General features: G+C 39.6%; 2 protein-coding genes across 2 annotated transcripts in view; one reads left to right on the top strand and one right to left on the bottom strand.

Annotated features, from left to right (window-relative positions):
- The window catches only part of LOC149463799 (uncharacterized), a 122,275-nt gene that overhangs the window by 6,653 nt on the left and 88,672 nt on the right, over window positions 1–26,950 (bottom strand). The window contains exon 8 of the mRNA XM_089674686.1: window positions 22,993–23,120. The gene's annotated coding sequence lies outside the window, so the exon portion shown is untranslated. The remainder of the gene's footprint in view (window positions 1–22,992; window positions 23,121–26,950) is intronic.
- Window positions 10,287–21,311, top strand: G6PC1 (glucose-6-phosphatase catalytic subunit 1). Its single transcript, XM_089674308.1, has 5 exons — window positions 10,287–10,594; window positions 11,841–11,950; window positions 13,631–13,736; window positions 17,713–17,828; window positions 19,667–21,311. Exons 1-5 carry the CDS (start codon window positions 10,365–10,367, stop codon window positions 20,176–20,178), a joined length of 1,074 nt encoding a protein of 357 aa, XP_089530434.1. The 5' UTR covers window positions 10,287–10,364; the 3' UTR covers window positions 20,179–21,311.

The raw sequence follows: 26,950 nt of genomic DNA, 5'->3' as shown, positions 1-26,950 counted from the left end.
AAATAAAAAAACAATAGCATATACAATTGCTACACAAGCCATATTGTAAATGAATGCAATTAAAAATGACCTTTCCTTTCCTTTTTTTTTAAATTCAATGCAATATGGCAACCTGGAGGCCTTCTGTACACCGTTGGTGTACATTACACCACCGGAAATGTAATTTTCTGCTTGTGTGATTGGCTCACTGATTTTCCCAGAATTCTGCACTAAGATACAAGTCAGAATTTAGGCATCCTCTGCAACAAAAATGTCATCTTTGTGTGACACTCCCAAATGGATAATCACATCTAAAGGGTTTCAGATCCTGCAAGTGGATCAGCTGTTTGATAATGAAAGTCACTCCTATTCAGATTCACTTTGCACATTGACATAACCAAACATATACCCCTTTCACATGATTGGTTCGATCAGGTTCATCTATGCTGTTTTTCAGGTGAACCCAACTGGACCCTCCATTCTCTTGGAGAGGCAGATTTAAAGAGACTTGTGTCCATTTACACCTGCCTACATCCAATCCAATCTGATCCGCTACAAACAAATGGAAGGGTATCTGTTCCCCTTCCGTATAGCATATCGGATTGGATCGGAGGACAGTCGAGTGTAAAAGGACAACCGGTCTGTTTACATCCGACCACCTATAGAGCAGACCGAGCTGTGTCCGTGTCCACCCAGGATACGCAGTTGACTTTGCTCTTCTCAGTGGGGGATCAGTGGACAGATCCCCCACTGAACAAATGGATAAAAATGGATTCTGCCCCATATGAAAGGGGTCAACCAGCTATTTCTTTAGTGCAAAATCTTTGCAATGTACATTGATCACCCAGAGGTGAATTTTTTTCTCAACAAGAGTAGAGTAACGCAGGACATTTATTTCCTGCAACTATGGATTGCAGGAAAGAAATTCACTTGATTCCCCTATCAACACAGACAGACACAGATGGAGGGGGGCGGAGAAAGATGTCCTTGCAGAGAAAAAACAGTGATTATCGCTAGTGGCTATAGCATCCACTAGCTATAATCACATGTAATACCTGGCAGGCTGGTTGTACCCAAGTTGATCGATCAATCAACTTTGTACATTCAGCCTTCCCATACATAGTTCGAATATAGGTTGGTTTAGCAGGAATTCCGACCGCTTATAGCTGGTCTTACTCTTTACCTGTCCCTATCTCCAAGCACTTCCCATTTTGGACATCTATTGGGGTGAGGAGAAAAGTAAAAAAACAGTGAATATAAGTTAAAAAAATGCACCAAGTGTTAAAAATTTAATTGCAGAGAGTATAAAAATAAAATGAGTCAAAATATATGTTCTATGTCCTGTGTATTTCTCTTATTGTATAGCTTTTTTCATATTGTAACAAAAAGACTTCAAATAACACCAGAATACACTAAATAATACACACAAAAAAAACACACACACACACAAGAGAAAGAGCACTCCAAAATCATGCATAATGCACGTGTTCAAGGCATGTCAATACACTGTACAACGTGTGCATAGGTGTAAATCAGGTCTCAATGTTGTCAGTGAATTGTCTCATCATAGTTTTGCCACAGGCATCCTTTAAAAATACTGAAGCTAAGCAATTTCTACATTCCAAGGTTTTTTCAACACAACACACTATGTTATTCTTCAGCCAGGTTTAGAGCTCTACATCCATATTGGTCCACTTTTTCATTAACCCACAGGATGTCATATGCTGTAATCCAGCATATTATTATTACTATTATTATTATTGCTATTATTCTTTGTTTAGTCTATACTGGCATGCAAATCTATTCCATTTGTTTTCTAATATACTCTGATCAATTGCAAAATAAGGGGATCTTGATAGAAGTAGAAGTTTTGTAAAAAGAGTTTTTCCTCTCTCAGAGAGAGAGATGTCCTTTATTTTTAAGACTGGTGCTTAATGGCCATGGAAGACATTATATCTAACTAACAGCTTTGTTTATTAGTGACCAGTCTCCTGTAGGCAGCAATACAAGCCTCTTGTATCAGAAATAATCTTGGGTCCCCTATTGAATGATTATTATTATACAGGATTTATATAGCGCCGACAGTTTGTTCAGCGCTTTACAATATAACGGGCGACAATACAGCAACAATACAGTTCAATACAAGAGGGATAGGAGGGCCCTGCTCCTTGGAACTTACAATCTAGAAGAATGATGAAGAGTTTGTTTTTCTGGTACAAAGAATAGCAAAGCTATATAGAAATTAATTTATACCAAAATTTACATTTGTGTTTTTAAACACACTTCAAAAAAGATATTACCTTTACAATCTCAAAATTCACAGCAGAAGCACTGATGTTGCTTATGTTTCTTACCTCCATTCCAAAATCCCCCATGAAGCATTGTATGATCTGTGCACTATACTTGGTGGCAAATATGGTCAATAATGGGGGTTTGCAAATGTACCAGCCCCCTACCTACAAAAGTCTTGTCTTCCATCAGCCTTTTGTCAGTGCATGTTGGAGTTGGAGTAGCACTGGGTGAATTTTCTGGCAGCCAGGAAGGATGCGCACTTCTGGAGCTGGTGGTGCTACTATGTGTCATGCAACTTGGTGATGGTAACAGGTAAGTTATCTCTACCCCTTCCTCCTTATTGGCCCTACCAAGCAAATCACCAGATTGACCAGTCTCACACAATTGACAAACAGCCTATGCAATGACCCAGGCAAACCACTGCTATGATATTTTGTAGCTTATATGCCTTGGTGACAGGAGCCACACAAGGGTTGATATTCTACCAACAGCAGGCTGAGAGGTGGTTAACCCCACACCATCATGTACCAGGAAAGGTCTTGTGGAACAATGGCACCAATCTGCTGTAAACCCGTCAGCAGGGGAAGCTCACACATGGCACCTGCTATCCATCCTTGTTTTCTTTTTCTTTTCTTTTCCCTTTGGATATATCTGTGCTTGTCATACCCTTGCTCATAGCACAGTAATTAATGAGTATTTGGTGGGTACAAGGACTGTGGACTGTGTAATGAATGTACTATAGGTAAGCTCAGAATTAATTATTATGTCCCTAAGAGCCACATCCAATTTTCAGCGCAATGTAGCTATGCCCATTCACACATTGTAAGTCTTCTCTGTGCCACAGTGTGCCTTTTTCCCAAATTCCAGGGTTGCCAGGTATGCTCAATTTATGTAAAGTGGGTAATGTTTGCTTTCTGTGAAAAAATCAAGGTGTTAGTTTCAGGGTATTAAAATTCTTGTTTGCAGTTTTTTTCCTGGATTAAATACAGACATTTTAACTGTGTACTTACAAATTGGCCGAACATATTGACATCCAAATTACAGCAAGACTTGTTGTCAGTTGCTCAACAGTATATTGTTTACCAGCTGGGACTTTTATCCAGCCAAAGTCCATCAAACACAATAGGGGTCATGTTTTTGTTGTCTGCAACTGAACATTTGGATGTAACTAGAGAAGAACCCATTATTTGCAAGGAACATAATTGAAAGCATTAGATGAACTCTTTTGCCCTGAGGGACACTTGAAAAATGCCTGATCAGGAAATAACAAATGCTTTGAAAACCAAAGGGCCTATTTTTTTTTTTAAGTACAACTCACCTGTTCTTACTCCCTTGCTGGCACCCACATCTATGCCTGATTTTCTAGTCCTTTTTTAGATAATTGAGAGATTTTACCCTCTGACAGGTTTTATTGCTGTCTGTATTTCCACTGGGGAGATTTCCATGGACCATAAACTGAAATTATAGGAACCTTAGAGGAACACGGACAGTATAAACTTTACAGAGAATCTGCGTAACTCTTTCCAGGTATATTAAAAAAGTGCTTTTATTGTTGTGTGTGTCTCTATTGGAGAGATTCTGCTTTCATCCTGTCTTTTTGACTGTGCTGGATGATAGGACTAGGAAGTCACCAATCCAAGAGTAGAAATATTCCAGCAGGAACTTTATCACTTCATGCAAGTTAAATAGGTGCTTAGAGTCAATGTCCACAACTTGCATATGTAGCCATTGAAGCCCACTTGCCAGTCCACTAAGCAGTATATTTTTGGGATGGTAAAGGAACAGGCAGGAGTTTCAACAATATTTTATAGCTACAATGAGGTATTAACCACTTATCTTAGCAGATCAGGCCCCAATGCAGATTTTCCCGGGTCTCAGCTGGGCACTTTAAACCCTTCCCAAAAGACTGCCCTCTTATCTGGTTGGCAAACAAAGTCACACAGACATGTGAGGGTTCATTTAAAATGTTTTTTATGATACGACTCTTGAACGCTGCTAAAGCATGCAACCCTTTCCACTGGAGAGATGTCAACCCGCCGACGAAAGCTCTATGGTTTACAAAAGTCAATGAACTCCTGGACATGGACGACCTCACGGCCATGATGCACAACACGGAGGATGTGTTTACTGAAACTTGGAAGCCCTGGCATCATTTCATATACACAGATGCCTACCTCAGCGAGTTGGCTACAACACAGTGACTCCAATCCCGCGCCTTCCTATCTCCTACCCAGGAGAGGGATGTCTCTCTTTTTTCTCTTTCAACTTTACCGGGAGGTCCCGGTCTGTCCTCCCTTCTCTCGTTTTCCTTCTTTTTCTGCTTTGTTTCCTCTTCTCCTTTTGTCTCCCTCCCCTTCTTCCTACCTCCCCCCCCCCCCCCCCCGCTCTTGGAAGCTCCTCACAAACTGTTTTTATGCTTAAAAAATGTGTAATTGCTCACTCAATGCCATATCATATCTGGATATGGACCACCACAAGTATTCATGTTTTCCCTAGACCCCTTCTCTAAGGTCTATGTTCTCTTTTTCATTTTTTCATTATGTATTTTCAGATTATTCTCTAGTAACATACTGTTCTTTGGAATTGAGTTTTCTCAGTGTTACCTTATCCAATATACAGCATTTTTATATGTATGATGCTCTGTTTTGTGTCTATTGAACCCATATCTGTAACTGTATAACCTCTGTTAAGATAAAGGAAGTACAAAAAAATGTTCTTTGTCTTGTCTGGTACTTTGGATGTACTTGACAGCAGAGTACAAAGACAGGTAGGTTGATTTAATTAAACTAGATTAAATCTTTCAGTCGGGTCTGGATTTTTGGGTATCAGAATGACAGGGAATAGCACAACAGCTTGTAGGGTTGATTTATTTACTTTATTCAGCCTGTTCTTGGAATGCCTCTTTGACAATGACCACATGGTTAGGGAGGGGAAATTTCTACTTAGAAAAGATAAAAATTAGCTTTTCTGTTCAAAATTATAAAGAACACTTGGGCTGGAGTTCTACTTTAAAAGATTCTAAACAAAGGCCCAAAACTCAGGGAACTCTTCACATATGTGTTAGAATAAATATTTCAGACAGAAAAGGGTTGATCATGTGTCCCTATACTCACAAAATTATTTAACTTGCAGTGGCACACATCTCAAGGGAGCCAACAAATTTTCCAAACCATTTACAATCTGCAGTGCTCTGTAAGTGTGTAAGCAGGGCCTGTGCTAGAGTATTTTGCACCCTAAGCAAGAGCAGCTACTTGCACCCCCCTCCCTGAAAAGTACAATTTCACCTGCAATTCTACTTACCCATCTTAGCACACATCCTCTTTTCCCTCAAATTTTCCACCCTAGCACAAACCCTCTCCCCCAAATCCCCCATCCTAGCATAAATCTCCCTAATCTTCCCTCCTAGCTCACATCCTCCTAAATCCCTCCTCCTAACACAACCCCCTCCAAGTTACCCTTCCCAGCATAAATTCTTCTTCCCCACCCAAATCCTCCCCCCTCTCCTAGCACAACCCCCCCATATCCCCTCCTAACACAAATCCACCACAATCCTCTCTCCTAGCACAAATTCCCCCTTCAATTCCCTCTCCTAGCACAAATTCCCCCCAATCCCCTCTCCTAGCACAAATTTCCTCCCAAATCCCCCTCGTAGCACAAACTCCCAATCCACTTTCCTAACACAAATTGCCTCCAATTCCCCCTTCTAGTACAAATTCCTCTCCAACCGCCCCTTCCTAACACAAATCCCCCCAATTCCCCTAGGGTCGCTGGTTCAAATCCCAACCATGGCACCACCTGCCTGGAGTTTGCATGTTCTCCCTGTGCTTGCGTGGGTTTCAGGGGCGGACTGACAACTCATGGGGCCCCCGGGCAATAGGGGATCATGGGGCCCCTGTGTCCTTGCCCAAACTCAAAAAAGCCTATGAAAAAGGTACCAAGGGAATCTCATGGGGCCCCTACTGACCCTGGGCCCTCGGGCAGTGCCCGAGTTTTCAAATGGTCAGTCCGCCCCTGGTGGGTTTCCCCCCACACTCCAAAGACATGCTGGTAGGTTAATTGGCCCTAGTATCTATGAATGTAAATTATGGACCCTAGATTGTACTCCCCTTGAGGGTTAGGGACTGATGTGAATGTACAATATATATGTAAAGCACTGCATAAATTGACAGCACTATATAAGTACCTGAAATAAATAAACACAATTTCTCTGGAGACTGGACACTAAAGGGTTAATGAATAGAATCTTCCAGTGAAACAGAAAGTTCTAGTGTCTGTTTAATCTATATAATCTATATAATCTCTAAAATGAAGACTGACATGGAGTGACAGAAGCACAATGCTAATGTTACCTTCTGTTCCTGTTTTTTTTCTGTTTTTATTGAAGCTCATACATGCTGTCACAGTGTCATCAGAATAAAAGTGAACAGTGTTGATGAACTTACAATTTGTGGGAGAAGTGGACAGTATATATAGGCAGAATGTTGTCCGGAAGTGTAAAACCAGAAGTTGCGTTGCAAAATCAGCTTTTCTAAAAATACTGTACATGACCATATAACATGACACAGATTTCTCTAAACTATACTGCGCCTGAAATAAAAAAAATGCTTCACTGATACACCACACATGTACGTCTGCTACCAGCTGCATGAAGTGTCAGGTGTGAACAGCCACCTAGGGTATTATGCTTTTGCTCCACAGGCCTGAGTGACAGAATGGAAGAAGAACCTCAGCTAGAGAAGGAGCGCATGCACTGCACACGCATGCAGTTTGAATGTCCATTGCTGTTGCTTCTGAGCTCAGCAGGGAGAGCGCACATATGCAGTTTTCATGGGGGCGCATTGTTATGCATCATTTAAAACAGGAGTACAATTGTAATATTTATATGATATAGAAATGCCTAGGGGGATTTGAACTTACACTTAAAGTTATACTGACTCCAGCCTTTGATACTGTTGACCACCCGCTCCTCAATAAACTCCACTCCCTTGGCCTCCGAGATACTGCTCTTCCCTGGTTCTCCTCCTATCTATCACACTACTCCTTCAGTGTTACCTACAACTCTGTCTCCTCTTCTCCACATCCTCTTTCTGTAGGGGTACCCTTAGGCTCCAAAAGCTGTTCTTGGACCCCTTCTCTTCTCTATCTGCACCCCTTCTTCACTCGTGTAGCACCCTCCTAGTCAGCTAGGGGGAGCTATACTCCAGTTGTTAGTTAGGGCTGAGTAGCAGCTTGGGTGTGATACCTAACAGGGGTCAAATTGTGGTCAGAGCTGAGAGGCTCTGCAGACCAGCGCTCTGGAATTTCCCCGTTCTAGAACTTTGGAGAAAGTTCTAGAAGCAGTGGGTGGATCTGAGGAGTGGCTGGTCTGTACTCCTAGAGGATCCTGGTCAATCCCCAACAGGAAGCTTGGCAAGGGTCCAGGACAACCTTTAAGATTAACCAAGCCTGCTCAGTAATAGGAGAGTTGGAGGAGAGTTCGGGTGGAAGAGGAGGATGTGAGGCTGGAGAGAGGAGCCTGGGAGGGGACCCAGATAGAGAGGGGTTCACCTACGGGCAGAGGATGTTGGAAGGAGGAAAACTCAGGACTTCACCAGCCCCCTGAGAGAGGACCACCTGTGAGGCAGGGAAGAAGTGGCCCAGTTAAAAGGTTGGTAGCAGCCACCGACCCAGGACTGAGTGAGCAGACCTGCACCCTCTGGGCCAGATAGGGGAAGGAGGCACTCTATTGGAAACTGGATTAGCCTGCCACCCAGGACTGTTTCACCATTTATGTGGCAGTTTTCCCCAGAACAACTGGATAAGGAGTATCTAGGGTCTGCGGTGGTACTACAGAAGATGCTGGCTAGTTCTCCAGAAGAGACAGTTTTGCTGTAATGGCTTGTATATAGTTCAGGAAGTTGTCCCCAATTTCTCAGTTCCATTGGACATCTAAGTTCCAAATCCCTTAATAAAACTTCAAAACAAGATCAAGGGCTGGTTACTGACTTCTGGACGCAAGGCTATGTGCAAATGCATGTTGCCTGGCTGTGCAGGACTATAGGGGAACCCAAAACTTCAGCAACTCCTAAGGGGGTAGTGCTACACTTCATAACCTCCCATAGCTTCCAATATCATCTTTACGCCAATGACACTCAAAACTATCTCTGTACTCCTCACCTCACTCCTTCAGTATCCTCTCTCTTTACTAACTTACTAACTGACATATCAACATGGATGTCACACCACTTCCTCAAACTAAAACTTTCTAAAACCGAACTTGTAATATTACCTCGCCCTACCCCCCCCCCCACCCACCCATACCCTTCCCCTGACTTTTCCATAAAGATCAATAATACAACTGTTAGTCCCTCCTCTCACCCCTCCTCTCTGACCTGTCCTTTAACCCCCCCAAATTCAATCACTGTCAAAAACGAGTAGATTAATCTCCATAAAATCTCTTAAACTCACCCCTTTTTAACTAATGAAACCACCAAGCTGCTCATTCAGTCCCCTGTATTCTTGCCTTGACTACTGCAACTTCCTTTTCTCAAGCCTAACTCTATACAGGCTATCCCCATCTCAGTCAATCACGAATGCTGATTCCAGACTCATCTACCTTAGCATCTACCTTAGCCCCTCTCTTCCAATCCCTCCACTGGCTTCCATTTGCCCAGTGAATTAAATTCAATACTAACTAACTAAATACTAACAGCAGCATACAAAGCCATTCACAATTCTGCCCTGAGCTACATCAGAAATCTTGTCTCAAAAGATCACCGAAACCGGCCGCTCTGCTAGTCTCAAGACCTATTCTCTAGCTCCCTTGTCTCCTTCCTTGCTTATCTCGAAAACTTCTTCAGAGCCTCTCCCATCCCCTGGAACTCTCTACCTCAATCTTTCCAGCTGTCTCTTACTCTGGCCACCTTTAGACGATCCCTGAAAACTCATCTCTTCAGAGAAGCCTATTCCCGCCTCCACCTAACAACAGCAGCATACAAAGCCATTCACAATTCTGCCCTGAGCTACATCACCAATCTTGTCTCAAAAGATCACCGAAACTGGAGCCTCAGCTCCTCTCAAGACCTGTTCTCTAGCTCTCTTGTCTCCTTCCTTGCTCATCTCCAAAACTTTTTCAGAGCCTCTCCCATCCTGTGGAATTCTCTACCTCAATCATTCCAGCTCTCTCCCACTCTGGCCACCTTTAGGCGATCCCTGAAAACTCATCTCTTCAGAGAAACCTATTCCCGCCTCCACCTAACAATTGAACTTTTAATTCTTCCGACAGCTCATCCCCTCACAGTTATTACCTTTTGTTACCACTTGCCCCACTCTATTAGATTGTAAGCTCTTGACCCTCTTGTATTTTATTGTACTGTCTCCCTTTATATTGTAAAGCACTGTGCAAACTGTTCACACTTTATAAATCCAGTATAATAATAATATTGTATGATAGCTATAAATGCACAATGAAATAATAAACACAAAATGCCCCTAAACACACCATACATTTCTACAGGACAAATTGTATTCATCAAAAAAACACCTATAAGCTCTCAATAATACATGTCTTGTTTCACTATTCAATTAAAAAAAAAAAAAAAAAACACAAAACTGCTTTATTTAAAGTTGTTTTGTCTTTTTTCCAGAATTTTTTCAAATTAATTCACAAAACTAGATTTCTGATTTCTTAACTTGTTTAGGAATGTACACAGTGTAAAAAAATATGTTTGTTTCACCTATTTATTCCGACTGCTTTATTACATAAATCTTGTCATATCACCACTCCCAATACCCTGAAACGATCTTCAGGGTCAGGGTTGAACACTGTTCTTCCAGAATACAAAGTTGGCATATTGAACTGTTTTTCACTTGCATTGTACCAAACATGTTTGTGACATTACCTTTGATCGACAGCCCTGTTTTTTTCCTTTGACCAAAGTAACTTTTTTTTTTTTCTTTGGGTCCAAAGGTCAGCAAGCAGGTTTTTTTTGTTGTAAACAGGAGGACGGGGACAGTATAAATACTGCTCAAGGCATCCAGTGAGAGACAGAGCACACAGAGAGAAATACCAATTCAAATAGGTACAGCTTTACAGCTCGTTAACTGATACAACGATGGAGAATGGAATGGATGCCCTACATGATTCTGGAGTCCAGATGGTCCACTACCTTCAGAGTAATTACATGAATTCGCAGGACTGGTTCATGTTCATCTCCTTTGCTGCCGATCTCAGAAATACCTTCTTCATCTTCTTTCCCATTTGGTTCCACCTTTGTGAATCAGTGGGCATCAAACTCATTTGGGTGGCTGTGATTGGCGACTGGCTTAATCTTGTCTTTAAGTGGTGAGTATATCATGAGCAACAACCTTGGCTTATATATAAAAAGTTTAAATTCTTTTTTAATGTTTTATCTATTTGGTTAAATTTATACACATTGAATGTAGATGTAATTAATAGGTTATAGCCAAAATATAAATGTTTGCTAGGGTCAACACATACCTTTCTTTCCTCTATTTTTTATAAAATAAAAAGAAATGTTAAAATAATGCCAACTTTATGCTGAAAACACATTACTATTAGGCTTTTAGCTCTGTTGATAAAAACTATTTGCAAAATAATGGTAAATGTATGAATTGTTATAAGAAAAAATGGAAAATTATATTTTTTATACATTAAGTACAGAAATATAATTATTAAAAAAACCAACATATTTAAAACAAATTTGATTTTCACTGAAAAATAAGTCATTCATGTTTCTGTCTTCTCTGTCCTGTATTCCTATGATGGCAAACAAATCAGGGATATCTCTAACTAGTGCATTTAACCTTTACCTAAAGCCCTGTACACACGATGAGAATATTGGATGAATGATCGTCCGTTTTCTTTTGCATGCTAGTCTCATATTGAAAGTGAAAAGGTTACTAAAGTTACAAAAATTTTGTACGTCAGAATAAAAATTTAGAAGTGATCTAATGTATTTGTATTGTATTTTTGGATGTATCGATTAAATAAAAATTGTACGATCTGGTATCGTACGAGAACTTATTATTTATATATTATTATACAGGATTTATATAGCGCCAATAGTTTGCTCAGCGCTGTAGAAATATTTTCGTGCTTGTCCCATCAAATAATTAAGGATGAAAGTTGTGTGCTAACAATCAGATTACTTTGAAAGCAGTATTGTTTGCAAGATTTTCTGATTATGTGTACTAAGCTTTATTCCTTTAATGACATACACAAGATGCAATGAGTTGATTTACTAAAATTGGAGAGTGCAAAATCTGGTGCAGCTTTCAGTATTTTTTGTCAAAGCTTAGTTGAACAAACTGAAGTTAGAAACTGATTGCCTACCATGCAGATCTGCACCAGATTTTGCACTCTGCAGCTTTAGTAAATCATCCCCAAAATGTCTCATGCAGGTGCTTTAAAAATAAAGTCAAGTATTTGAAAGAACAAACAATAATAATATTGGATTTTTGAATTTCATCACATACTGTAAAATATGACAATTGTACACAACATATGCAATACGTTTTTATTAGGCATTGCTATTTACTGTTTATTACAATTTTCATTTTGCTTTCAGGATTCTTTTTGGACAAAGACCATATTGGTGGGTTCATGAAACTAATCATTATGGAAACACCTCTGCTCCAGTCATTGAACAGTTTCCTATAACATGTGAAACAGGACCAGGTAATGGAAACCAATAGTCTATAAACAATTTTTAGGGCTTTTTTTAATAGATTAGTTGTCAACAAACTTGTGGTTTGGTGATCATTAACAGAGCATAAGTCCACATGCACACTGGACGTTTTTACAGCGGCTGTTTTTGGCATTTGACGCTTTTTTCTGCAGCTAGTAAACCCTCCAGTATGTTCTCCTATGTATCCATGCACACATAGACTGTAATCAATGTTTTCTGGCAGGGACGTTTTTTGGCTGGAAAAAAAACCCAGGACTAGTGGGTTTCTAGAGTTTTTAGCTGTAAAAGCGCTCTAAGGGCTCGTTCACACTTGACTTTATTTCTAACTCTTGCTAAACGCCCCTATATCCTTTGACAGGCATTACACAGGAAGCGTTTTTAGCGCTCCTTAAACGTTCCCCAAACGCCCTATGAGTGGTTTTGAGGCGGTTGAAGCGTTAAAACCACACCACAAATGCCTATAATGAAGTTAAATGGTATTAACGCTCCTAAACCATCTTGCAACTGCAACCCAAACGCCTGCCAGGTGTTTGAGGAGCTGCACCATAGATTTGAATGGGAGGCTTCAACTCCTCCTGACTGGACACGAGGGGGTTTATTTACTAAAGCTGGAGAGTCCAAAATCAGACTCCCTTCTGCATAGAAACCAATCAGCTTCTAACCTCAGCTTGTTCAATGAAGCTTTGGCAATGAAACCTGGAAGCTGATTGGTTTCTATGCAGAAGGGAGTCTGATTTTGGACTCTCCAGCTTTAGTAAATAAACCCTGAGGTGTCAGTTTTGCCGCTACATGACACAACGCTAATGCTTCAGTGTGAACAGCACTGTGTGCTGCCAATTTTCATTAACAAACGCTTCCCAAATGCCTGTCTGATGTCTGCTGACAAAGCTAGTGTGAATGTAGCCTAACACTGAAAAATGTATTTATTTATTTCAGGTACTTATATAGCGCCATCAGTTTACGCGGTGCTTTACATATATATTGTACATTCATATCAATCCCTAACCCTCAAGGGGCATACAATCTAAGGTCCCTAACTCACATTCATACATACACATACTAGGGCCAATTTAGTCAGCATGTCTTTGAAGTGTGGAAGGAAACCGGAATACCCGAAGGAAACCCATGCAGGCACAGGGAGAACATGCAAACTCCAGGCAGGTGGTGCCATGGTTGGAATTTGAACCAGCAACCCTAGTACTGCCAGGCGGAAGTGCTAACCATTTAGGCACTATGCTGCCCAAAAATGCAGCAAAACGCGGTAAAATTTCGCAAACCATGTTTTCAGCTTTTTTTTTACCCCCCCCCCAATTTTTGGTAAAAAAAACTGCTAAAAAACGCAAACTCGGAAAAATGCTCATAAACACGCCAAAATAGGGCTAAACGATAGAAAAAAGCTGAAAAACTCGCATTTTTAATGTGACTTTACACAGCTAACGTTACCAGCGTTATTATTATTATACAGGATAGCACCAACAATACAGTTCAATACAAGAGGGTCAGGAGGGCCCTGCTCCTTGGAGCTTACAATCTAAGATCAAAACAACCAGTGTGCATGGAGCCTAAAGAACACTTTCCTGCTCCTATGTTGTCTCGCTATGTTGTGCTGCTGACGTGAGATTCTGCAGACTACATCAGTCACTAATTGATTTTTTGTCTTGGTATTGAAGGAAGCCCTTCAGGTCATGCTATGGGGTCTGCTGGAATTTATTACGTCATGGTAACTGCCATCCTTACAATCATGTTGAAGAAAAGAGAATCATCCCTAAAAAGCTGGTGAGTGTAAACATTTGTGTCTTATCATATAATGCAGCAATAAAATATGTCATAAATTAATATCATAGATCTTATGCTGACTCATAACAATAAAAAAATGCTAGAAATATCTATTAACAAAAACATCTGCAAAAAACAAGCAGTAGACTACATTTATTTATTTTGTTGAATTTGGCATTTAGCTCCTAGCAAAATTAAGTTGACACCATAAAATATTTGAAAAAGTTAAGCTGTTTTGCATAGCTCTAGTCAGTAACAGAGATTCCTATAGTGTATTAGTTTTAGCATGTTTTTACAATATTTTAAGCAGAAAGTTTAAAAAGTAAATTTTTTTTACTTTATTTTTTGTTATGTAAGAATGCAGGTAACAAATACCCACAACATTTGGCCAGTATAATACAAAATTGAAAGCATACAGTTTGTTAGTATATTTGAGAACCAGGTATCAGTGCTGGGTTAGAGGATGGACATTAAGAAACAAAAAGATGGATGGCGGTCAGTCTAACAACTAGCAGATGATGGAAAGAGGAGAGGCTTTAGCTGTTAAAGCACAAAATATATTTTAATTTTAGTTGGAGGGTAGGATATCAATTGGAGGGTCATTGGTTAGCAGTCTGGTTTGAAACCATTGTGTATGTTGAAAACATTGTACTATTGATTGTTGGGTATCTGTAGGCAAGGTTTCAAAGGTTTCCAGATATCAAATACATTTTTGGACCTTATTATTATTATACAGGATTTATATAGCGCCAACAGTTTGCGCAGCGCTTTACAAAATGAAGGTAGACATTACAGTTACAATACAATTTGGTACAAGAGGAAACAGAGGGCCCTGCTCGCTGGAGCTTACAATCTAAGAGGAAGGGTTGAGTGATACAAAAGGTAATAGCTGTGGGGGGGATGAGCTGATGGAGGAAATAAATGGCAGTTTACTAGGTAGAAGCAGGATAGACTTCTTTAAAGAAAAAGTTTTTCAGGGATCGTCTAAAGTTGGATAGATTAGGAAACAGCCGGACAGATTGGGGTAGAGAATTCCATAGGATGGGAGAAGCTCGAGAGAAGTCCTGGAGGCAAGCATGGGAGGAGGTGACACGGGAACTAGAAAGCAGAAGGTCTTGGGAGGATCGAAGAGAGCGGTTTGGTTGATATTTTGAGACCAGGTTGGTGATGTAAACCTGGGGGCAGAGTTGTGGATGGCTTTGTAAGTTGTTGTTAGTATTTTGAATTTTATTCGTTGAGCGAGTGGAAGCCAGTGGAGGGATTGGCAGGGAGGGGTAGCAGACACTGAACGGTTGGTAAGGTGGATGAGCCTGGCAGCAGTATTCATGATGGACTGGAGGGGGGATAGCCTATGTAAAGATAAGCCAATGAGGAGGGAGTTGCAGTAGTCGAGGTGAGAGATAACCAGGGAGTGAATTAGAAGCTTTCTGGTATCATTGGTTAAAAAGGGGTGTATTCTGGAGATGTTGCGGAGGTTGAGGCGGCATGATTTGGACAGGGATTGGATGTGGGCCTGAAAGGATAGTTCAGAACCCATCGTTACACCTAGCACCTTGACATGCAGGGATGGGTTAATAGTGGTGCCATTGAACCTTATGCACCCATTCCATGCGGAAAACATAAGAAACATTGGGGTTGATTTACTAAAATTGGAGAGTGCCAAATCTGGTTCAGCTGTGAATGGTAGCCAATCAGCTTCTAACTTCAGCCTGTTTATTTATTTATTTTTCATTTATTTCAGGTACTTATATATTGCTGTCCATTTATGCAGTGCTTTACATATATATATTGTACATTCACATCAGTCCCTAACCCTCAAGGGGTGTACAATCTAAGGTCCCTAACTTACATTCATACATACAGTTGTGCTCAAAAGTTTGCGTACCCTGGCAGAAATTGTGAAATTTTGGCATTGATATTGAAAATATGACTGATCATGCCAAAAAATGCTCATTTATTGAAGGATGATGATCATATGAAGCCATTTCTTATCAAATAGTTGTTTTGCTCCTTTTTAAATCATAATAACAGAAATCACCCAAATGGCCCGGATCAAAAGTTTCCATACCCTGGAATGTTTGGCCTTGGTACAGACACACAAGGTGACACACAAGGGTTAAAATGCCAATTAGAGGTTAATGTCCCACATCTGTGGCTTTTTAAATTGCAATTAGTGTCAGTGTATAAATAGTCAATGAGTTTGTTAGCTCTTACATGGAAGCACTGACTAGGCTAGATACTCAGCCATGGGGATCAGAAAAGAAGTGTCAAAAGTCCTGCATAACAAGTTAATGGAACTTTATAAAGATGGAAAAGGACGTAAAAAGATGTCCAAAGCCTTGAATATGCCAATCAGTACCGTTAAATCACCTATTAAGAAGTGGAAAGTTCGTGGATCTCTTGATACCAAGCCAAGGTCAGGTAGACCAAGAAAGATTGCTGCCATAACTGACAGAAGAATTGTCTGGGATTCAAAGAAAAACCCACAGGCAACCTCAAAAGATATACAGGCTGCTCTGGAAAAAGATGGTGTGGTTGTTGGAGTTCAATACAGTGATACTTGAACAAAAATGAGCGGTTTCTTCGAGGTGCCAGAAAGAAGCTTTTACTGCACCAATGCCACAAAAAATCCCAGTTACAGTATGCCTGACAACACCTTGACATGTCTAACCAGGCCTTTTTGTGTCATTGATGCAGTAAAGGCTTCTTTCTGGCACCTCGACCATGCAGCTCATTTTTGTTCAAGTGTCATCATATTGTGCTCCTTCAAAACAACTACACTGTCTTTTTCCAGAGCAGCCTGTATTTTTCTTGTGGTTACCTATGGGTTTCCCTTTGTATCCCAAACAATTCTTCTCGCATTTGTGGCTGCAATCTTTCTTGGTCTACCTGACCTTGGCTTGGTATCAAGAGATCCCCAAACTTTCCACTTCTAAATAGGTGATTTGATTTAACAGTACTGATTGGCATATTCAAAGCTTTGGACATCTTTTTATGTCCTTTTCCATCTTTATAATGTTCCATTACCTTGTTACGCAGGACTTTTGACAGTTCTTTTGAGCACAACTGTACACATACTAGGGCCAATTTAGACAGGAACCAATTTACCTACCTTGGAGTGTGGGAGGAAACTAGAGTACCCAGAGGAAACCATGCAGGTACAGGGAGAACATGCAAACTCCAAGCAGGACGAGCTGTGGGTGGGATTTGAACCAATGACCCTAGTACTGCCAGGTGGAAGTGCTATCCATTTAGCCATTGTGCTACCCAATTGTTCGATTAAGCTTTGATAATAAAACCTGGAAGCTGATTGGTTTCTATGCAGAGCTGCACCAGATTTCGCACTCTCCAGTTTTAGTAAATCAACCCCCCTGTTTATAAACAAAGAAATGGTGGTGGGTCCTGGGTAGATCCACTTATATAAAATGGTTTTTCGTGCTACCAGGGTTATGACAATTAGGAGTTGTTAACTAATAAGTAATTTTTTTTAAAAAATGACACATTATGACAAATTAATAGAGGGGCACCACTGGTCTTCTGACAATTCAAGTTGTCTATGTCTAGTTTCAATGCTTTTGAGAAAAGACCTGGAACAAGCATGCGGCAAATGCAAGCTGAAGAAAAGTCAGAACTTTTTATAATTTTTGACTAAAAAGTATTGAGGCCATGGCATCTGTAGGATTACAAGGCTGATTATCAAGTTTGCAGTTCCCATACAACTTCATCATAAATGTATAATTTCTTCCATTACTAGATGCAACCCTCAGCTCTTTCATTGAAACTCATTTCTAACAACTAGAATGAAGAAAATCTCTTTGTTATTCAAGGCAGCTAATCAGGCAAATACCAAAAACTTTCAGGTAGAATCAGAGGAGTTGCTATGAATAATGATGACATCTTTTAACACGTGATGTAAGATGCATTTAACACAGCTTGTACTGGTGTGTGATACAAATCCTGTTGTCCTGTCCCTTAGGTGCCTGAGAGGAGTGCTTTGGTCTGGGTTTTGGGCCGTTCAGGTCTGCGTCTGCCTATCTAGAATCTTTTTGGCTGCACATTTCCCACATCAAGTTGTGGCTGGAGTATTCTCAGGTACACAGAATTAATATTTATAAGCCAATATTTTGTTAGATTATAAACTTATGAAGATTTTTAATTTCATGAAAATGTTTTAAAAAGTATAATTTTTTAGGAATGGAACATTGTAGATTACAAATGTTTTAAAAGTATACATTAAAATACATATCAAGTTTTGGCTGGAGTATTCTCAGGTACACAATATTAATATTTATAAGCAAATATTTTTTAGATTATAAACTTTAAAAGATTTTGAATTTCCCGAAAGTTTTAAAAAGTATAATTTTTAGGAATGGAACATTGTAGATTACAAATGTTTTAAAAGTATACATTAAAATACATATTAGGTTTTGGCTGGAGTCTTCTCAGGTACACAATATTAATATTTATAAGCAAATATTTTTTAGATTATAAACTTTAAAAGATTTTTAATTTCATGAAAATTTTAAAAAAGTATAATTTTTAGGAATGGAACATTGTAGATTACAAATGTTTTAAAAGTATACATTAACATATATATAATCAAGTTGTGGCTGGAGTATTCTCAGGTACACAGAATTAATATTTATAAGCAAATATTTTTTAGATTATAAGCTTTAAAAGATTTTTAATTTCATGAAAACCTTTAGGAATGGAACATTGTAGACTATTATTTATTACAGGTACTTATATAGCGCTGTCAATTTATGCAGCGCTTTACACATATATATATTGTACATTCACATCAGTCCCTAACCCTCAAAGGGCGTATAATCTAAGGTCCCTAACTCACATTCATACATACACATACTAGGGCCAATTTAGACAGGATCCAATTAACCTGCCAGCATGTCTTTGGAATGTAGAAGGAAACCCATGCAGGCACAGGAAGAACATGCAAACACTAGGCAGGAGGTGCTGTGGTTGGGATTTGAACCAAGGACCCTAGTACTGCCAGGCCGAAGTGCTAACCATTTAGCCACTGTGCTGCCCACAAATGTTTTAAAAGTATACATTAAAATATATATCAAGTTGTGGCTGGAGTATTCTCAGGTACACTGAATTAATATTTATAAGCAAATATTTTTTAGATTATAAACTTTAAAAGATTTTTAATTTCACAAAATTTTTTAAAAAGTATAATTTTTAGGAATGGAACATTGTAGATTACAAATGTTTTAAAAGTATACATTAAAATATATATCAAGTTGTGGCTGGAGTATTCTCAGGTACACTGAATTAATATTTATAAGCAAATATTTTTTAGATTATAAACTTTAAAAGATTTTTAATTTCACAAAATTTTTTAAAAAGTATAATTTTTAGGAATGGAACATTGTAGATTACAAATGTTTTAAAAGTATACATTAAAATATATATAACCAAGTTGTGGCTGGAGTATTCTCAGGTACACAGAATTAATATTTATAAGCAAATATTGTTTAGATTCTAAACTTTAAAAGCTTTTTAATTTTAAGAAAATTTTTAAAAAGTATAATTTTTAGGAATGAAACATTGGAGATTACAAATATTTTAAAAGTAAACATTAAAATATATATCAATTTGTGGCTGGAATACTCTCAGGTACACAGAATGAATAGTTATAAGCAAATATATTTTAGATGATAAACTTTAAAAGATTTTTAATTTCACAAAAATGTTTAGGAATGGAACATTGTAGATTACAAATGTTTTAAAAGTATACATTAAAATATATGCTGTAAAAAGCATATGATATATATATATATATATATATATATATATATAATTTGTTTTTATTTATATATATCTATCCAATTAAATATATATATATATATATATATATAAAATTAAATTGTTGTAATCTCATTAAGATTTTGGTTCTATCCATACAGGAATCATTGTTGCCGAAGCATTCCATCACACACAATCTATCTATAAAGTCAGCTTGAAAAAATACATCTTAACTACACTCTTCCTGACCTTCTTTGCTCTTGGACTTTATCTAATCCTAAAAGCTACTGGTGTAGACCTCCTGTGGACCCTGGAGAAGGCAAAGAGATGGTGCGCTAGACCCGAGTGGATCCATATCGACACTACTCCTTTTGCTGGCCTTTTTAGAAACATGGGCATCTTCTTTGGCTTAGGACTAGCTCTCAGCTCTAAACTTTACCAAGAAAGCTGCCGAGGAAAGCAAGGAAGTGAATTTACCTTCCGTATGAGCTGCATAGCTGCTTCTCTTATTGTTTTACACCTTTTTGACTCATTCAAGCCACCAACCAAAGTGGAGATGCTTTTCTACATTCTCTCATTCTGCAAAAGTGCTGCTGTACCCCTGGCCGCTGTGGGAATCATCCCTTACTGTATTTCTCAGCTTCTTCACCCACAGAGCAAAAAGAATCTTTAATGTATATATTGTATATAGTTTATATAATTATATAGTTTTAATGCATTTTATTGTTGGTATATACAGTCCAAACTTCACACAACCATTATAAAATGCAAGCACCTTCTGTCTGCCTGGAAAAGGTGATAGTTAATCCAAGGGAAACATATTTATCTGGTTGACATCCATGGATTTCCAAAGAATTCCAAAAATGTTGGAGGCTTGCGCAGACTGAACAGCGTGGAAAAGTTGACTTACTGAGGTTAAATAGGCTGTATTAAAAGTATTGGAAGGTTTTAAAGCTACCGTGTTCTATTAGCTCACTAAATTTTAAACAAAATTTCTGTTCAGGATCTTATGAACTTCCAAGATAGTGAGCCACGAAACAAGTTAAGTGCTCTCAGAATGTTTGTGCCATGTCATCTAAAAAATTTGAATGAAAAGATGAAAAAAAAATATCCATAGTCTGGAGTTTTTAATACTTTCTTCCAAAAATTTTCTTTTCCCCAATTGCAACTTTTTTTTTCATCATTTATGGCTCACTAGCCGGTTCTCACTAGGATTTTTTAAATTGCATATACCAGAGATTACAGGTTAGATGCTCTGATACTTAAAAAATAAATCCTTCACTTGTACATGGGAAGTAACCGAAAATGTTCAGTGTAATAAAAAACTATTTATTTTTACTGAGATTGAAAGAAAATGTTTGCCTGGTAGCTTGGATGCAGTATACAGATTGGTAGTATTTAAATAATAATATTAAATACAGCTGTCTAATGGAATCACTGAGGATGTGATTTGCTAAGCTTCCATTTTGAGCGATCAAGTCAACATGTGTTGACTCCATAGCAGAATAAAACAAATTCTTGAATATGATTGGTATTTTAAGACAAATCTCACGACCAGCAAAAAAAGTTACTTAGTTAAATACCCCAGCACCACCACCAAATAGTTAACATTTTAATTGTCAGTGTATGTTAAAATGTTTTTGTTATTTTGTTACTTTTAGCATTTATTTTTTCATATATTTATTTATTCACGCATGTTAGCATCATGAGTTTTTGGGTCATTTTGTCCAATGATGAATAGTTAATTGTGTGATATTTCATGAAGATGTTTTAAATATTGCATTTTGTAATAAAAATATGAAATTCTTTATGTTTTATAGTGCTATTTGTTGACATTCATTTGAATGACAGTATTGTTTATTAATGCTACACATTTATACAATATTATAATTCTATCTGACTTATCTAGCTATTTAAACAATGAGTTTAAATCCCCTTTAAAGTAGGAAAAAGTTGTTTTTTTCATTTTGGATAGAACAAGGGAGGGTTATCACCCCTGTCAGATTTGTTTTTCCCATCTGTGTCCCATTGGAGAGTTTTCACTTCCTGTCCCATAGCCAAACAGGAAATTAGAGGAAATCCCTGCAAATTCAGGACATTCCTTGGGGACCCCCAGGTCACCAGAATTAGTGCCCTCATTGGAAGATTTTCCCTCTATTACTTTTACTTTCACTTTCATTGATAATGGGAAACAGGACAAATAGAGAGGGTGAAACTCCCTTAATGGGGGCGCTGATAGCAGATGTTCTAATCCCTCCCAACTGTATCCAAAACTAGAAAAAAAAAAGTTTTACCTTTAGTTATACTTTAACCACTTCCCGTCCGGCCCATGTACATAAACAGCTGGACAGGAGCAGTGCAGCAGCGGGTTGACGTTCATAAACGGCGCCCACCATTTACAGCCTGTGCATACTCCCTGGGAGCGCGCGGCACTGAGATCCGGTGCCCACTGTGTCCAGAGAACACTGATCGCTGTATGGGACCGCTGTGTGAGGTCCCGATCATGTGATCACTGATTGGCCAATCAGTGATCACATGAATAGTAGTAAGCAAGATGTCAGTTCCTGACATCATTGCTTACTATTAGTGAAATCTGTGATTGATCACAGAGGTCACATGGTACAAGGCTATTCACAACAGCCTTGTACCATGTGGCAAGCTGTGACCATTCACAGCTCTCACAGTATTTCTCAATGGCTGCAAGAATGCAGCCAGAGAGTAGGAGAAATGATTGCTGTTACAGCCTTTATGGGTGTAAATGCAATCAGTGTAAAAAAAAAAATCTTCATCGCCCCCCACATGTAGTACAGTGTCACTATGGTGACACTGTACTGCTAGGGTGACAGTATGTAAAAAAAACCCACATAAATAATAATATAAAAAAATAAAATAAAAATGTAAAAATTTTTTTGAAAAATATAATTTTTGGTTATAAACTAATTTGGGTTATTTTTTTTTTTTACTAAAAAGATAACTCAATAAATGTTGGCCAAGAGCTATGAAGAAAGATTATTTATTTTCAAACTTTGTTTCAAAAGTTTTGGACTTTTTCATTTATGCAGCAAAAAAAAAATAAAAATCCCAGTGGTGAATAAATACCACCAAAATAAAGTTTTATCTGTCTCAAAAAAATACTAAAATATTCATATGGGTACAGTGTTGCATGACCGCGCAATTGTCATTCAACGTGTGATAGTGCTGAAAGCTGAAAATTGGCCTGGACAGGAAGGAGGTAAAAGTGTCCGGACTTGAAGTGGTTAACATGTCAGAGGAAAAAAAACTGATAATTATTTGCATAAAAAATGTTCACCAATTCATGGTAGTGCTATTAAATTCATTTTTCAGCCCATCATTTCACTATCTTCCCGAAACAAGACATTATTAATTCTTCATTAGTATTGTTCACACATTAGAAGTCCACACTTTCCAGCTTAACAATAAAGGTAAATTCAAGACAAACACATAATTACTAAGAGAGTTATTTTACCTTCCAAAAGATTTTTTTTCTTTCCATCCAATCCAGTGATATACACAGTCCCACCAGACACCAGAACCAGGTTGTAACCTGACTTTTCCTTAGAAATACTGGTAACCAGAAGCATGGTTTGTCAGTCACTCCGGCAAAGGATATCAACAAGGAAAAAAAAAATTAAGAAATACATTTCTTTTAATATCATTGTATTAAAAAATTCAATATCTAATAAAAGACACTCTAACAAACATCTATAGGCAATGGCAAGCTCTTACGATTCCAAATTGCTAAATATATCTATATATCTAAACCACAAGTATTCAAGAAACACACACACACATCAACATGGTCTGAATGTTCCAAAAACGTACAAGGACTCGTGTATCTTGATATATAATATATATATATATATATATATATATATATATTTAATATATCAAGATGCAGAAGTCCTTGTACATTTTTGGAACATTCAGACCCTGTTGATCAATAATCTTTGTTAACATAAACCAACAATATCTGAAATGTCTAAATCTCCACATATGTATATGTGTAACACCCTCTTAGTGCAGCTAGGGGGAGCTAGGCCCTAATGGTTAGTCAGGAGGCTGCTTAGCAGCTCGGGTGTAAAAGCCAGAGGGGTCAAATTATGGTCAAGACTGAGAGACTCTGAAGGCCAGCCCCTCGTGGAATTTCCCCTTGCTCTGAGGCTTTTGGAGGAGGGCTTTGGAGGCAGTGGGTGGATGTGAGGAGTGGTTGGCTGTACTATTGAGGGACCTCAGCCAATTGGTGGTGGTGGTAGTGATGGTGGGAGGGTGATGGTGGTGGTGGTGGTAGTGATGGTGGGAGGCTGGTGGTGGTGGTGGGAGGCTGGTGGTGGCGGTAAGAGGGTGATGGTGGTGGTGGTGATGGTGGGAGGGTGGTGGTGGCGGTGAGAGGGTGGTGGTGGTGGTAGTGATGGTGGGAGGGTGGTGGTGGTGGTGGGAGGGTGATGTTGGTGGTAGTGATGGTGGGAGGGTGGTGGTGGTTGTGGTGGTGATTGTGTGGTGGTGGTGGGAGGGGGTATGTATGAAAGATCACTTGAAAAAACAAAACACAAAAAACTGAATATACTTGCGCATAGCAAATATGCCCCCCCCCCCCCCCCAAAACGCCTGTGTAAGCATTTCTATAAAGGCTTACTGGTTGAGAATGAAGGCTTACTGTCATTGTGAAATCCCGGACAGGGTCGGGAACGGATATTTTTAGTGCTGGATACACGTGCAGACTTCATTTTTACAAGCGCAGGTTTCCGGTCTGGAAAGCTGCCAGGAGGCCTAGTGAGATGGGGCCTGCCTGAGAGCCTGGAGCTGGAAAGGAGGAAAACTTGAGACTCACTGGCCATCTGAGAGCGGATCACCTGTATGGCAGGGATGGAGCAGCCCAGCTGTAGGCCTGGTAGCAGCAGCCAACCCACAAGTGGTGCAGGAGAAGATCTGAGTGAGGACACTTGCACTCCCTGGGCGGATAGAGGAAGGAGCACGCTGGTGGGAAATCAGATTAGCCCCCTACTAGTGCTTGTGCACCTCAATTACACGGACAAGAGCCAGTTCCCCTGCTCAGGAAAAAAGTCTCCAGATTGCTGGGTGAAGAGGAATTCATCTAGGGTCTGGGGTTGTACAAGCAGGAGCTGCTGGCTAGCACTTCAACAGTGTTACTTCAAGAAGGAGAAGTTGTGAATAGTTCAGGAAGTTGTCCTCAGATATCGGTTCCCTTGGGCATCCTATACCCCCCCCCCCCTTACCCTATCCAACTTTTAATCCCCTCAATAAAATAACAAAACCAATGCTCAAGGATTGATTTCTGTCTCCAGATGAACGCTTGTGTGGAAAATGCTGAACGACTGGCTGCGCAGGAACATAGGGAGATCAAATTCTCTTAGCAACTCCCAAGGGCCAAGGGGGTAGTGCGACATATACATAATCTGAGAAATGACTTTGTATTGGGGTATATATCCACTTCTGACTGAAGCAGGCAGCTCAAGAAATAAGTTCATGTAGATGCAGCTGAAAAGCCAAACATCAACCTTCTGTAAAATCACAATGCTGAGATTGTAACAATCATAATATCAGCCGAAAGACGTCTAGAGCATGGTCATCCAGTTCTGGGAGGACATCCATAGACATCCCCCCAGAACCACACCCCAAACGTGCTTCCTGCAGAGAGCATCAGGTGCATTTTGTGATTGTTGTGTCCTTGGGACAGATTGGGGTAAAGCTGATCACGTGTAAGCACACTTGCTAGTTATCAGTGCAGCCTATCAGTGCCAATCAGTGCAGTCTCATCAACAGACATCAGTGAAGAAGAAAATTACTTATTTGCTAAATTTTATAAAGGAAACTAAGAAAAGGGTTATTTTTTCAGATTTTTTTGTCTTTTTTTCATTTATTTAGCAAAAAATAAAAACCCAGCGGTGATTAAACACCACCAAAAGAAAGCTCTATTTGTGTGAAAATAATCATTGCAGCCTCACCAGTGCCCATTAGTGCAGCCTATCAGTGCCAATCAGTGCAGCCTATCAGTGCCCATCAGTGCAGCCTATCAGTTCCCATTAGTGCAGCCTATCAGTGCACATCAGTGCAGCCTATCAGCGCCCATAAGTGCAGCCGCATCAGTGCCCATCAGTGCAGCCTCATCAGTGCCCATTAGTGCAGCCTATCAGTGCCAATCAGTGCAGCCTATCAGTGCCCATTAGTGCAGCCTATCAGTGCCAATCAGAGCAGCCTATCAGTGCCCATCAGTGCAGCCTACCAGTGCCCATTAGTGCAGCCTATCAGTGCAAATCAATGCAGTCTAATAGTTCCCGCCCAACATCAGTCAATGGGAATCCACTCCATGCCCCATTGCTAGGCACCAGCATAGTCCAGGCTGTGATGACAGTCAATCCACGACTTCATATGACGTCTTCACAGAACATGCCCCACGTGCGCCCCCAGCAGCAAGCACCCTGCGCTGTCAATGATCGCTGTGTCCTATAGACACAGCTGATCACATGAATAGGTAAAAGGCCAATCACAGCAGCCTTTTACCACGTGATCAGCTGTGTCCAATGACACAGCAGATCACGAAGTAAATACAGTTGCCAGTTATCGGCAGCACTTTCCTCACACTGTCACAGTACTGCCGATAACTGGCACATGTCACAGAGCAAATCTGCACTGATAATCAGTACTCAGCAGTGCCTCCCACCAGTGCCCATCGATGCCACCCACCAATGCACAGCAGTGCCACCCATCAGTACTGCCCATCAGTGCCCAGCAGTGCTAACCATCAGTGCCGCCAATCAGTGCAATCAGTCAGTGCCGTCTATCAGTGCCCATCATTGCTGCATATCAGTGCAGCATCATCAGTGCCTCCTCAACAATGCCCACCAGTGCCATGTCATCAGTGCAGCCTATCAGTGCCCATCCGTGCTGCCAATCTGTGCCAACTCATCACTGCCCATCAGTGCTGCCTCATTAACGCACATCAGTGAAGGAGAAAAGTTACCTGTTTGCAAAATGTTATAATAGAAGCAAAGAAACCCTTTTTTTCAATTTTTTTGCTCTTTTTTGTTTATAGCGCAGAAAATAAAAACCCCAAAAGTGATTAAATACCACCAAAAGAAACCTCTATTTGTGTGAAAAAATGATAAAAATGTCATATGGGTACAATGTTGCATGACCGTGCAATTGTCATTCAAAGTGCGACAGCGCTGAAAGCTGGTAATTGGCCTGGGCAGGAAGGGGTGAAAGTACCTGGTAGGCAAGGGGTTAACATTTATTTGACATGTGCAGAACAAAAAAATGTGTTTCGTTTTTTTGTTTTGATTCGTTAAAGTGTTACTAAACCCACAACAGTGAAATCAGTCTGTAGATGCAATAAATTCATCCCAAAGGTGTTCTATGGGGTTGAGGTCAGGACTGTGCAGGCCAGTCAAGTTCCCCCACCCCAA

Source organism: Staurois parvus, unplaced genomic scaffold (genome assembly GCF_062004578.1).
Source record: "Staurois parvus isolate SC_StPar_1 unplaced genomic scaffold, SC_StPar_1.0 ptg000151l, whole genome shotgun sequence".
Lineage (NCBI taxonomy): Eukaryota > Metazoa > Chordata > Amphibia > Anura > Ranidae > Staurois > Staurois parvus.
The sequence above is the reverse complement of the archived record's forward strand: the minus strand, read 5'-3'. Positions and strand labels throughout refer to the sequence as shown.

Bases quoted from the DNA above. Each gene is read 5' to 3' on its own strand.
- G6PC1 (XM_089674308.1), top strand. From the start codon at position 10,365: ATGGAGAATGGAATGGATGCCCTACATGATTCTGGAGTCCAGATGGTC. The intron at 10,595-11,840 runs GTGAGTATATCA...TTTTGCTTTCAG, and splicing joins CTTAATCTTGTCTTTAAGTG to GATTCTTTTTGGACAAAGAC. The intron at 11,951-13,630 runs GTAATGGAAACC...TTGGTATTGAAG, and splicing joins AACATGTGAAACAGGACCAG to GAAGCCCTTCAGGTCATGCT.